The 13,105-nt window shown below is 40.4% G+C and overlaps 1 protein-coding gene across 2 annotated transcripts; it reads left to right on the forward strand.

Moving 5' to 3' along the window:
• Nucleotides 1-2,322: 2,322 nt before the first annotated feature.
• LOC118376565 (uncharacterized) lies at nt 2,323-6,519 on the forward strand. Of its 2 annotated transcripts, none has more exons than XM_052513181.1 (6): nt 2,323-2,394; nt 2,707-3,054; nt 3,241-3,600; nt 3,783-3,899; nt 4,063-4,124; nt 4,904-6,519. In XM_052513181.1, the coding sequence occupies exons 1-6, from the start codon at nt 2,337-2,339 to the stop codon at nt 5,033-5,035; spliced, it is 1,077 nt and encodes a 358-aa protein (XP_052369141.1). In that variant the 5' UTR covers nt 2,323-2,336; the 3' UTR covers nt 5,036-6,519. The 2 variants fall into 2 exon arrangements, with proteins under 2 accessions (XP_052369141.1, XP_052369142.1); XM_052513182.1 differs by having other exon boundaries at nt 2,331-2,394; nt 2,788-3,054.
• The last annotated feature ends 6,586 nt before the right edge of the window (nt 6,520-13,105 follow it).

Raw genomic sequence — 13,105 nt, forward strand, 5'->3', positions numbered from 1 at the left:
CTGCATTCTGCTATAGAATCAGGAGATAGGCTCCTGCCACTATGAGGCATTTTGGCTCAGACAAGGATTAATTCTACTCTATTTTCAAGAATGTATAATTGCAGTATGGTTAAAATGTTTTATTTTTTAAATAACTTTTGCTAAATGTATTATTGGTGTGGTATTTATTGTAACCCATGAAACCACCAATAAGATAGCATGACTTCTTAAACATTGTATATAATGTAGGTTTATTACGTTCTCCAAACAGCGTACTGTAATTATAGCTATAATGTACCAGCATGTACCAGTAGGGCTGTGTCGAATCATCAAACCCCCCAAAAAATAAGACATTGTCTGATTCATCACATTATTTAAAATTGAGCTTTTAATAATGGTACATAGGACGATTCACACAACTGTCCTCAAAGTTCAACTCTTTGAAATGGATTACTAATCAAACATACTGCACATGCATTCACACTTAATTTCAGAAATCATCAAAGAAATAAAAAAGCACAAACCAAACAATATACAGTATATAGGAATGGTTAGTAACTCTGGAAATTACACACCTTTAAACTGTAGAAACAGAATAGGAGAGAATTTCTTTTTGGTCAAATGCAGGATTTCTTAAACTTTAGGCCTGGACCCAAAGTGGGCCCTGGGCATGTCAGAGGTGGGTCGCAAGTTATGATAATATACTGTATTTATAATCACAAACAATCTTTTCTTAACTTGGGTACTTGGAGGACGAATTGGGTCACTGGAGTAGGGTCAATTACTCATTTTAGTCTCGAGCTGAAAAAGTTGGAAGAAAGAAATGGTCTCGAGAGTGGTTTCCTGAGCAGTCCCCTGGTTACTACCTGTTTACCCTGGCACTTGACATCTTTAAGAAAATCAACCGAGTCTACGTAAATGATCCCAGACCCCTTTGACACATGACCTCACAGAACCACTTAACAAAAATATCCTAAGGACCATGTCCATGCCTTCGTGGAAATCTAATTAACTCAATAAAAATGTTCCCATAAAAATCTGTCAATTTAAGCTAGAGATATAAGTTTTTTTGTACTGAATGCATCTCAATCCACCGCATCCGCCTATGTAATACTTCAGCATCTACAGTGAAAGGTGACAGAGCTACAGCAGTGTTTTGCTCTACGACCCCCACAAGCATCTTGGGACTTGTCTGAAGTCAGTACAGCCGATCTGACAACTACTGTCTGTAGTTTGGGCTACATACTGGTTTGACCCCTCTGTTTAAAGATGAGACTCTCACAAACTCATAAAATTCAGTTGTTTTGCTATAGGATGCCTACAGGCCTCACAAGACTTGTCTGAAGCTCCCCCGGTACCATTTGAAAAAATGTATGGAACTATATATTGAGACCAGTGGAGGCTGCTGAGGGAGGACGGCTCATTTAAATGGCTGGAATGGAGCGACTGGAATTGCATCAAACACATGTGTTTGATATATTTGATACCATTCCACTGCTTCCTCTCCACGAGTCCATCTTCCCCAGTTATTAAGGAGCCACCAACCTCCTGTGATGGAGACTGTTTATGGACAAGAACAAGGGGTAAAATCAATGTATAAAGCGTTGTTATATCTCTCAGATGTAGGATAGACACCTTTCAATGCATTTGTATGGGCTAATAGCTGAGGCCAAAAATACATTTTCATCAAATATATATATATCTTTTTTACATATATTAAAATTATGCCATAAGGCTTGGTACTACTTAGCCCCACTCCACAGTTTAGATAGAGCTTAGACGCGGAAGGCTAACAAAAACGTAATGTTAAAGTCTAAGTGCATTTTCAGTCAGATCTTTTCATGCCAAAAATAAGGGACAAGGACAAGTAAAAAGGACAGGCAAAATATAGCAATTGTACTGTGCAGACAGAAATGCATTGATATAGTTAGTTAGACAAATGTATTTGTGTCTATCCACAATAATACACAATTCAGATTTTGTAAATCACATTGAGACCACATTTGAGATACTAAAAACAATCATGGTCAAACATGATACAAGCAACATCTATAGCACATTACGGCATCTATACACATGTATCCATACAACAAAAAAGTACACTGGATAAAAGGACAATTAAACAGTTCAAAACATACAACATGAGGCACTGTAGTACACAGTAACATGAAAGCTAAGGTTGTGACCTTCTGACATAACAGGCATGTCAGGTTCACAGAAGAAATGGGTCACGGGTTGGAACATTTTACAGGAAGTATTGAACACTATGTTCCAGCCAATGAGGTATGTTTTCAAGTTTGAATACTTGATCTTTGGTTGTCATTTAAGCACCGACCAAACAAACACCACCTCCCCAAATGTTACATACCATGATGGTCAGATTAGGGATTGCTGTGATTATTCTCAGTGCAGTGTGTAAGTACAATTTCATCACTTCATCATAATACATAAAAAATATTGTTTTTCCTGTGCCGTGCAATTCAATATAGTTCAAGGTTCTTTAAGGGTAGGATAAATTGACATTTAGAACGTTCAACCAATACAAATACCATCTGAAAATAAATAATAAACAAAGTAAGCAGGAGAAAAGTAAAACATCTGGAATGATTTTCACAACTTGATTTTCAATTATTTGAATTGTTTTCACAGACTTGTTTTCTCTTATCATTTGTCCTTGTCTGTGTGATAACTACAGTGTGCTTGTGTTTCTGTTTCCATTTGATTTAGATGTAGACCATATTAACCTGCTAAGTCCAGTGACCACTGTTCAACTTGGTGATCCTGTAACCCTGCTATGTGTTTTCCCAGAAGAAGAATTCAGCGATGAGCAAATGCACTGGTACAAGCATACTGTGGGAGGAATTCCACAACTTGTCTCATCGATGCATAAATATTTAACAGAGCCTGTGTTTCACTCTGGATTTAACAATTCACACTTCAGCGTAACTTTGGCTCAAAGGATGTTTCGCCTTACTATCATGAAGTCGATCCCAGAAGATGAAGCCATGTACTATTGTGCAATTGGAAGAGTGATGACTTTGAAGTTTCGAGATGGCACATTTCTGTCTTTAAAAGGTAAAATAATTGTACTTTCTGTTTATAAGTTATGTCAATAGGACAATAACATTTTAATAAGTAATAAGACAAAAAAATTGCTGGGCACATTTGTGATTTCTCAGCTAACAGAAATAGCGCAGAAAAATATGTTAATCTGAAATTATTTGAATGTCTGATAATGACTCTATGTTCTGATTAATTTAGGAAACGGTCAGAGGTCTGACAACCAGATAGTGGAACAGCAGCCAGTGTCTGACCCAGTCCATCCAGGAGAATCTGTGACTCTGCAGTGTACTGTACTCTCTGAGACCTGTACAGGAGAACACAATGTGTACTGGTTCAGAGCCGGATCAGGAGAATCCCATCCAGGAGTCATTTACACCCCTGAAAACAGGAGTGATGAGTGTGAGAAGAGCCCTGAGACTCCCTCTCCTACACAGAGCTGTGTCTACAGCCTCTCCAAGAACAACCTCAGCCCTTCTGATGCTGGGATTTACTACTGTGCTGTGGTCACATGCGGGGAGATCCTGTTTGGAGACGGAACCAAACTTAACACCATTAAAGGTACAACTTCTTGTTAAATTGATAAAGCACCTTACACTTATTTATCTAAACATTTAAGCATATTTTAATGATATGATTATTTAGTAGTTATAATGGGTCAAAGTGAGAGAAAAAATTGTGTTGTCAACTATGCATCCTTAACATAAAACATTGCAAGCATGTTGAATGTATTTTAATACCAGGAAACACAGTGGATCCCATTGTCCTCAGCTTGGGAGCAGCAGTGGCTGTGTGTGTGATTGTCATTTTTATTCTCGCTTGTACCAAAAACAAGAGACAAACATGTGATCATTGTAAAGGTAAGACATTTTAGACATGCAGAACATATCTATTGTTTTGTGTCAAATGTGTGAGCAATGATCATTTAAAAGTAAAATCTCACCTCATGGGCTGACACCGTTGAATGGTATACTGTATATTCCGTCTCCATTTTCATGCTTGGGTTTCTATCTGTTGATACAGCAAGTGTCTCTCAGCATATTCACCATGATGATAACCTCTCATCAGAGCAGTCAAGTGGTCAGGTATGTAACATCTATATTATCCAATGTGTGAAACAAGAGGTACATTGCCTGTTACACAGGAGTGTGTATATTAGTGTATATGTGTATATTTGTGAATAAATCACTAAGTACAGCAGCAACCCATGAGATGTTGCGTCAGAATTGTTTGTCATAAAGAAAACCTGCATTTAAATATAGTTAATTATAACCTGCAGCTATAATTTTGCAAGCTCTCAGTTGATCAAAAATGTGTTAGTTTTAATAAAATGTTTAGTTACATTTTAGATGTGGGGCTTTAAGATGTTAAATTACCCTCATATCCGCTAGCTTATTTATTGTTCAGAAATCTGTAGCGTAAATTTGTAGTGTAAATATTATATTTAACAATGTCAACATGCTTTGAACATCAGTTTTGGTTATTACAAAGTAAATGATTTAGAAATGTTTTTGTTTCATTTGTCTTTAATGCCGTAGCCTGTAACTAACTAGTATGAATAAATATGACACTAAGACCAGGATTCAATCTGATACAAGTTAGATCCGTGTTATAGCAAGCTTGATATTAAAAAATAATAGTTTCTGAGCTGACATCTGGAGTGTTTACCATGAATGCGATATCCTTAAATGTCAGAGAAAATGACATACAAGCTGCATTGTTAGCAGTCCTGCGCTCTCTGCTAAGATTTGAATCCTAGCCTCCGCATGAACATTCCCCTTACCGTATTATCGTTAATGTTATTATTTGACTTTTCTGTTATTGTGCACAGTGGAGTTATTATTTACTGTACTCTATTCCTTAGGTGCCAAACACAGATATTTTGAATTATGCTGCATTGCATTTATCTGAGAAGAAAACTAAAAGAGGAAGAAAGAAGAGAGACACACCACAGGAGAGTGTGTACTCTGATGTCAGGTACTCAGACTGGGACTGAACTTTGTTTCAGATACAGCATTGACAAAATTATCTCAGTCAAGTGTCTCTATTTAGACACAATTTAAGCATTTTGGTAAAACAATCGCAGGACATTGCTTTCGGATGAACTTTCACAATAGTACAATACAATATCCTGATGCAATACTATAGACAATGGAATTACATCCATGTTTCTGCTCAAAATATCTTCTGGAGTGGTCCACTTATTCTGAGCTAGCTGGGTTTTCATCTTTAAATGTCTATGTACACTATTGGTAAAAAGTTTTAGAACACTTACTCATTCAAGGGTTTGACTTTATTTGTAAAAATAACATTTTACATTGTAGAATAATCGTGAAGACATCAAAACTATGATATAAAGCATATGGAATCATGTAGTAAACAAAGAAGTGTTAAACAAATAAAAATATATTTGAGATTTGAGATTCTTCAAATAGCCACCCTTTGCTTTGATGAAACTTTTGCACATATGTTCATAACATTGTGTAGAATGGAACAATATCATATTGGGTTGATATGTGCAGAATAGTTTTTGTTCCATACATTATCACATATCTAATTATAGCAAAAAATGAATGTTGTAGGATTATCATTGTCATTTAATATCACTGAATATTTCTAGTATAGTGTCTTTGGTTTGTTATTCATTTCACAAGAGGTCAAATTCTTACTGTCTGTCATAGTTAAATTATGGACATAACCATTTCATTCATGATTATTCAAGCTTTTCAAGTCATAAGAAGCATTTTTGTACCATCATGTACATTCATATTTTTGTATAATATCTCTTTAACGTAATAATTGAACTTTATGAAGTCACTTTACATATGATATTATGCTAAGGTCTTACTGTGGAGAGGCAACTAGAATGAGTGGGCTACTCCTCATAGAGGTAGGTCTAGTAAACCATGTAAAGGGCATTATGGTCAAATAGAGATATGTATCGGTCGAATAGAGCATGGTATCAATTAGTAGGCTTAAAGCATTCAACAGACAGACTGGGAAACATTATATAACTGTTGGCCCAGATACACATCACTGGTCTTTTGATTGCGCTAACTGCTTATTAGTTGAAAATGGAATAGGACATGTTTAACTTTTTCCACAGAGATCCTGTTTGGCAAAGGAAAAAAAAATGGATATTGGTAGTTTCTGAATATTATATTGTGAGTTGTTATATTCAAATAATTATGTCTCATGTAGGAGAGTGCTTATAGGATACAGAAACACATTGTGTTAAAGGGGACAGTCTGGAATTCAATTCAAGTTAAAGATATATTGAAATGATTAAATAACATTTTGTAGCTTATAGAAGTCACATGAGCTTGTTTTACTCCATTGTTTGTAAATAGTGTTATTGTAAACACACACTGTTTAGACTCAAAATATGGTGTTGTGACTTTACTTTCATTATTCTTATGACTGTATTTATTTAATCCACTAACTATGTTTAATTGTTACCCAATAAAATAAACAATGTAACAATTACCAATGCACCACAGAATAAGTTGTTTAAAGAGTTACCATCTCCCAAATTAATATTTATATAACAACAGTATAACATCCATAAAACAGTCAACATATTAATCGTGACATCTTATCATATCATCATTCTGACCAGTCGTAACCTTCTTGGATCTGCAAAATCCCCAGCCTGGCTCATAATTCAGTACTACACAAATTGGTTTAATTCTTTATTGACTAGCTAACTAAGTAATAACACAGAATAAGCATGCACCTCTACATGTCTCTACATGTCTCTACATGAGACAAAGGTCGCTAGTGGACTGACAAAATATGATGGCTTGTTACCAAAAGAGGGAGGGGTAGAGAGAGAGGGCAGGGGAGGGAAAGAAACACTTATCATTGATACATTTGGGAACTACCTTCACAGTAATCATAATACTTTGCACATGAACCACCGCCCATTTGGAGTAAGAAATCAAGAATGTATTTAGGTGTGAATGCCTTTGTTCGCCGTTAATCTCTGTCGGCACCAATCCTTTTTTGAAAGGGTTTTGTTGGGCCTTTCCGTGGCCCACTTGTACATGCTCTGATTGTCCACCAGAGGTCACAATGTCCTTCCTCTTTGTTGTCCGGTCTCCAATGGGGTGTTTCCTCAGAACATCTACTTAGCTGTACCAGTGATTGTCTGAGAGGGGAGTTTTCTTCTTCCCCCTTGTGTTGGTATTCAAAGTTCCAAACCACTTTATACAAGCAGCTGCAGACTGGCAATGTCCTGGTCTGAATGGTGAGGTTATCTTTTTCACCTCGTGTTGTCGTTCAAAGTTTCAACCATTTCAAACATGTAGTTCTCCGCGTCATGTTTCCTGGTCTAGTAGGTGGGTTAATTTTCTTCCCCTCGTGCAGAGTTTCAAAGTTCCAACAATTTCAAGTGTAGTGACTGCTCCATGCTTTTCTGGACTAATGATCATTTCGTAACCAAGGCTTTTTATGCACTCCGGGTTACATTTCTTCAGCCCTAAGCTTTATCTGTTTATCAACATAAGTGGTGGTGGGGTGGTCGATTTGTTTTTTTTTCTTCTAATCATGGATTGCCCTTTTAAAACTATATCATCAATATTTAATTATTTTATTTTGTATAATATAAAACATCAATGCCGGCACATCCTGTAGTCATTGCCCTGGGAGTGAAATAAGTTTGTGTGTCTGTGTGATTGTGATCATTATCATCTGCAACAGAAATACAGAGCCAGAATGTGAACATTGTAAAGGGGAGGTCTATAATATTGCCAATTGTTGGGCACCAAATTTCTGATTAATCAAATCAAATCAAATTTTATTGGTCACATACACATGGTTAGCAGATGTTAATGCAAGTGTAGCGAAATGCTTGTGCTTCTAGTTCCAACCGTGCAGTAATATCTAACAAGTAATCTAACAATTTCACAACAATTACCTTATACACACAAGTGTAAAGGAATGAATAAGAATATGTACATATAAATATATTAATGAGTGATGGCCGAAAGGCATAGGAAAGATGCAGTAGATGAGATGAGTAATGTAGTGTATGTAAACATTATATAAAGTGGCATTGATTAAAACTTCTTAAGGTATAGGGGGCAGCATTTTCACTTTTGGATGAATAGCGTGCCCAATTTCAACTTCCTGCTACTCCTGCCAAGAATATAAGATATGCATATGAGTAGATTTGGATAGAAAACACTCTTCCACTGGATGTCACCAGTCTTTGGAATTTGGTTGAGGTTATTCATTTGTGCAATGAAGAAGTAGGGCCATTCTGGAAAAGGGTAACGCTGTTGAGAGTTGGCCAAGACTTGAAAAGTAGCTTGCATCCCACTTGGCCAAAAGCCAGGGAAAATGCAGCACGGCAAATTCAAATAAAATTATATGAAAATCACATTTTTAAATGTTAATAATTGATCAAATTGAAGACGGGTCTATCTGTGTTCAATACTGGAAGAGAACAAACCAAGCAACTTTTCAAGTCTTGCGCAACTCTCAACAGTGTTACGCAGTTCCTAGATGGCCAGACTTCTTCATTGCACAAAGGAATAACCTCAACCAAATTCCAAAGACTGGTGACATCCAGTGGAAGCGGTAGGAACTGAAAACTCAGTTTTATTATATAAATATGAACTTTATCAAACAAAACATTTTTATTTTTATTTCACCTTTATTTAACCAGGTAGGCTAGTTGAGAACAAGTTCTCATTTGCAACTGCGACCTGGCCAAGATAAAGCATAGCAGTGTGAACAGACAACACAGAGTTACACATGGAGTAAACAATTAGCAAGTCAATAACACAGTAGAAAAAATGGGCAGTCTATATACAATGTGTGCAAAAGGCATGAGGAGGTAGGCGAATAATACAATTTTGCAGATTAACACTGGAGTGATAAATGATCAGATGGTAATGTACAGGTAGAGATATTGGTGTGCAAAAGAGCAGAAAAGTAAATAAATAAAAACAGTATAAAAACAGTATGGGAATGAGGTAGGTGAAAATGGGTGAGCTATTTACCTATAGACTATGTACAGCTGCAGCGATCGGTTAGCTGCTCGGATAGCTGATGTTTGAAGTTGGTGAGGGAGATAAAAGTCTCCAACTTCAGCGATTTTTTGCAATTCGTTCCAGTCACAGGCAGCAGAGTACTGGAACGAAAGGCGGCCAAATGAGGTGTTGGCTTTAGGGATGATCAGTGAGATACACCTGCTGGAGCGCGTGCTACGGATGGGTGTTGCCATCGTGACCAGTGAACTGAGATAAGGCGGAGCTTTACCTAGCATGGACTTGTAGATGACCTGGAGCCAGTGGGTCTGGCGACGAATATGTAGTGAGGGCCAGCCGACTAGAGCATACAAGTCGCAGTGGTGGGTGGTATAAGGTGCTTTAGTGACAAAACGGATGGCACTGTGATAGACTGCATCCAGTTTGCTGAGTAGAGTGTTGGAAGCCATTTTGTAGATGACATCGCCGAAGTCGAGGATCGGTAGGATAGTCAGTTTTACTAGGGTAAGCTTGGCAGCGTGAGTGAAGGAGGCTTTGTTGCGGAATAGAAAGCCGACTCTTGATTTGATTTTTGATTGGAGATGTTTGATGTGAGTCTGGAAGGAGAGTTTGCAGTCTAGCCAGACACCTAGGTACTTATAGATGTCCACATATTCAAGGTTGGAACCATCCAGGGTGGTGATGCTAGTCGGGCATGCGGGTGCAGGCAGCGATCGGTTGAAAAGCATGCATTTGGTTTTACTCGCGTTTAAGAGCAGTTGGAGGCCACGGAAGGAGTGCTGTATGGCATTGAAGCTCGTTTGGAGGTTTGATAGCACAGTGTCCAATGACGGGCCGAAAGTATATAGAATGGTGTCGTCTGCGTAGAGGTGGATCAGGGAATCGCCCGCAGCAAGAGCAACATCATTGATATATACAGAGAAAAGAGTCGGCCCGAGAATTGAACCCTGTGGCACCCCCATAGAGACTGCCAGAGGACCGGACAGCATGCCCTCCGATTTGACACACTGAACTCTGTCTGCAAAGTAATTGGTGAACCAGGCAAGGCAGTCATCCGAAAAACCGAGGCTGTTGAGTCTGCCGATAAGAATATGGTGATTGACAGAGTCGAAAGCCTTGGCGAGGTCGATGAAGACGGCTGCACAGTACTGTCTTTTATCGATGGCGGTTATGATATCGTTTAGTACCTTGAGTGTGGCTGAGGTGCACCCGTGACCGGCTCGGAAACCAGATTGCACAGCGGAGAAGGTACGGTGGGATTCGAGATGGTCAGTGACCTGTTTGTTGACTTGGCTTTCGAAGACCTTAGATAGGCAGGGCAGGATGGATATAGGTCTATAGCAGTTTGGGTCCAGGGTGTCTCCCCTTTGAAGAGGGGGATGACTGCGGCAGCTTTCCAATCCTTGGGGATCTCAGACGATATGAAAGAGAGGTTGAACAGGCTGGTAATAGGGGTTGCGACAATGGCGGCAGATAGTTTCAGAAATAGCGGGTCCAGATTGTCAAGCCCAGCTGATTTGTACGGGTCCAGGTTTTGCAGCTCTTTCAGAACATCTGTTATCTGGATTTGGGTAAAGGAGAACCTGGAGAGGCTTGGGTGAGGAACTACGGGGGGGCGGAGCTGTTGGCCGAGGTTGGAGTAGCCAGGCGGAAGGCATGGCCAGCCGTTGAGAAGTGCTTATTGAAGTTTTCGATAATCATGGATTTATCGGTGGAGACCGTGTTTCCTAGCCTCAGTGCAGTGGGCAGCTGGGAGGAGGTGCTCTTGTTCTCCATGGACTTCACAGTGTCCCAGAACTTTTTGGAGTTGGAGCTACAGGATGCAAACTTCTGCCTGAAGAAGCTGGCCTTAGCTTTCCTGACTGACTGCGTGTATTGGTTCCTGACTTCCCTGAACAGTTGCATATCACGGGGGCTATTCGATGCTATTGCAGTCCGCCACAGGATGTTTTTGTGCTGGTCGAGGGCAGTCAGGTCTGGAGTGAACCAAGGGCTGTATCTGTTCTTGGTTCTGCATTTTTTGAACGGAGCATGCTTATCTAAAATGGTGAGGAAGTTACTTTTAAAGAATGACCATGCATCCTCAACTGATGGGATGAGGTCAATGTCCTTCCAGGATACCCGGGCCAGGTCGATCAGAAAGGCCTGCTCACAGAAGTGTTTTAGGGAGCGTTTGACAGTGATGAGGGGTGGTCGTTTGACTGCGGCTCCGTGGAGGATACAGGCGATGAGGCAGTGATCGCTGAGATCCTGGTTGAAGACAGCGGAGGTATATTTGGAGGGCCAGTTGGTCAGGATGACGTCTATGAGGGTGCCCTTGTTTACAGAGTTAGGGTTGTACCTGGTGGGTTCCTTGATGATTTGAGTGAGATTGAGGGCATCTAGCTTAGATTGTAGGACTGCCGGGGTGTTAAGCATATCCCAGTTTAGGTCACCTAACAGAACAAACTCTGAAGCTAGATGGGGGCGATCAATTCACAAATGGTGTCCAGGGCACAGCTGGGAGCTGACGGGGGTCGGTAGCAGGCGGCAACAGTGAGAGACTTGTTTCTGGAGAGAGTAATTTTCAAAATTAGTAGTTCAAACTGTTTGGGTATGGACCTGGAAAGTATGACATTACTTTGCAGGCTATCTCTGCAGTAGACTGCGACTCCGCCCCCTTTGGCAGTTCTATCTTGACGGAAGATGTTATAGTTGGGTATGGAAATCTCTGAATTTTTGGTGGCCTTCCTGAGCCAGGATTCAGACACGGCAAGGACATCAGGGTTAGCAGAGTGTGCTAAAGCAGTGAGTAAAACAAACTTAGGGAGGAGGCTTCTGATGTTGACATGCATAAAACCAAGACTTTTTCGATCACAGAAGTCAACAAAAATGAGGGTACCTGGGGACATGCAGGGCCTGGGTTTACCTCCACATCACCCACGGAACAGAGAAGGAGTAGTATGAGGGTGCGGCTAAAGGCTATCAAAACTGGTCGCCTAGAGCGTTGGGGGCAGAGGATAAGAGGAGCAGGTTTCTGGGCATGGTAGAATATATTCAGGGCATAATGCGCAGACAGGGGTATGGTGGGGTGCGGGTACAGCGGAGGTAAGCCCAGGCACTGGGTGATGATGAGAGAGGTTGTATCTCTGGACATGCTGGTTGTAATGGGTGAGGTCACCGCATGTGTGGGGGGTGGGACAAAGGAGGTAACAGGGGTATGCAGAGTGGATCTAGGGGCTCCATTGTGAACTAAAACAATGATAACTAACCTGAACAACAGTATACAAGGCATATTGACATTTGAGAGAGACATACAGCGAGGCATACAGTAATCACAGGTGTTGAATTGGGAAAGCTAGCTAAAAACAGTAGGCGAGGCTAATCAGCTAGCACAACAAACAGCAGGTAAAATGGCGTTGACTAGGCAACTGGGCCGACAGATAAACAAACAAGCAGAATGGGGTACCGTGATTAATGGACAGTCCAGTGTGCGTCAGCTATGTAGCCAATAGATCAGTGTCCAGGGGGCAGCGGTGGATGGGCAGGGAAGCTGGGCTGGCGAGTGTTATCCAGGTTTAAAAAAAAACTAACAATGACTAAATAGCTTGTAGCTAGTTAGCTGGTTAGCGTCTGGAGGTTCTTGAGTGTGTCATAAAAATAAAATAAAAATTAAAAGTAATAGCGATTCCGTATCACAGTGGGTGAGGCAGGTTTCCGGAAGGTATAAACAAAATAAAAATCAAAGAGAGATAGAAAGTAAATGGGTTCAGAGTGTTTGGGATGCGGTGATTCAGATGGTTAGCAGGCCTGTGCTAACAAGCTAACAGTTCGTAGGCCTGGGCTAGACAAGCTAGCCGTTAGCAGGCCGAATTAGCAAGCAGGGAGATAGCGAGGGCTAGAGAGCTAACCTTTGGGGGACGTCGCGATGGGGTGAGTCTGTTTATTCCTCTTCATGCGGTGACATCGACAGACCGGTCGTGGGCCCGGGTAATTGTAGCCCAGGAGTATGCTACAGGTGCTCTAGTACGCTAGGTGAGCTGGAGACACAGCGTTTCAGAAAGCTCGCGGGCCTTGGCCAGCAGATGGAT

The sequence above is a fragment of the Oncorhynchus keta genome, chromosome 4 (assembly GCF_023373465.1).
Source record: "Oncorhynchus keta strain PuntledgeMale-10-30-2019 chromosome 4, Oket_V2, whole genome shotgun sequence".
Taxonomy (NCBI): Eukaryota; Metazoa; Chordata; class Actinopteri; order Salmoniformes; family Salmonidae; genus Oncorhynchus; species Oncorhynchus keta.

What these genes read in the sequence shown, in the direction of transcription:
- LOC118376565 (XM_052513181.1), top strand. Translation starts at nt 2,337, where the DNA reads ATGTTACATACCATGATGGTCAGATTAGGGATTGCTGTGATTATTCTC. An exon ending in CAAACTTAACACCATTAAAG is followed by an intron (nt 3,601 to 3,782) that starts GTACAACTTCTT and finishes TTTTAATACCAG; the next exon opens with GAAACACAGTGGATCCCATT. An exon ending in AACATGTGATCATTGTAAAG is followed by an intron (nt 3,900 to 4,062) that starts GTAAGACATTTT and finishes CTGTTGATACAG; the next exon opens with CAAGTGTCTCTCAGCATATT.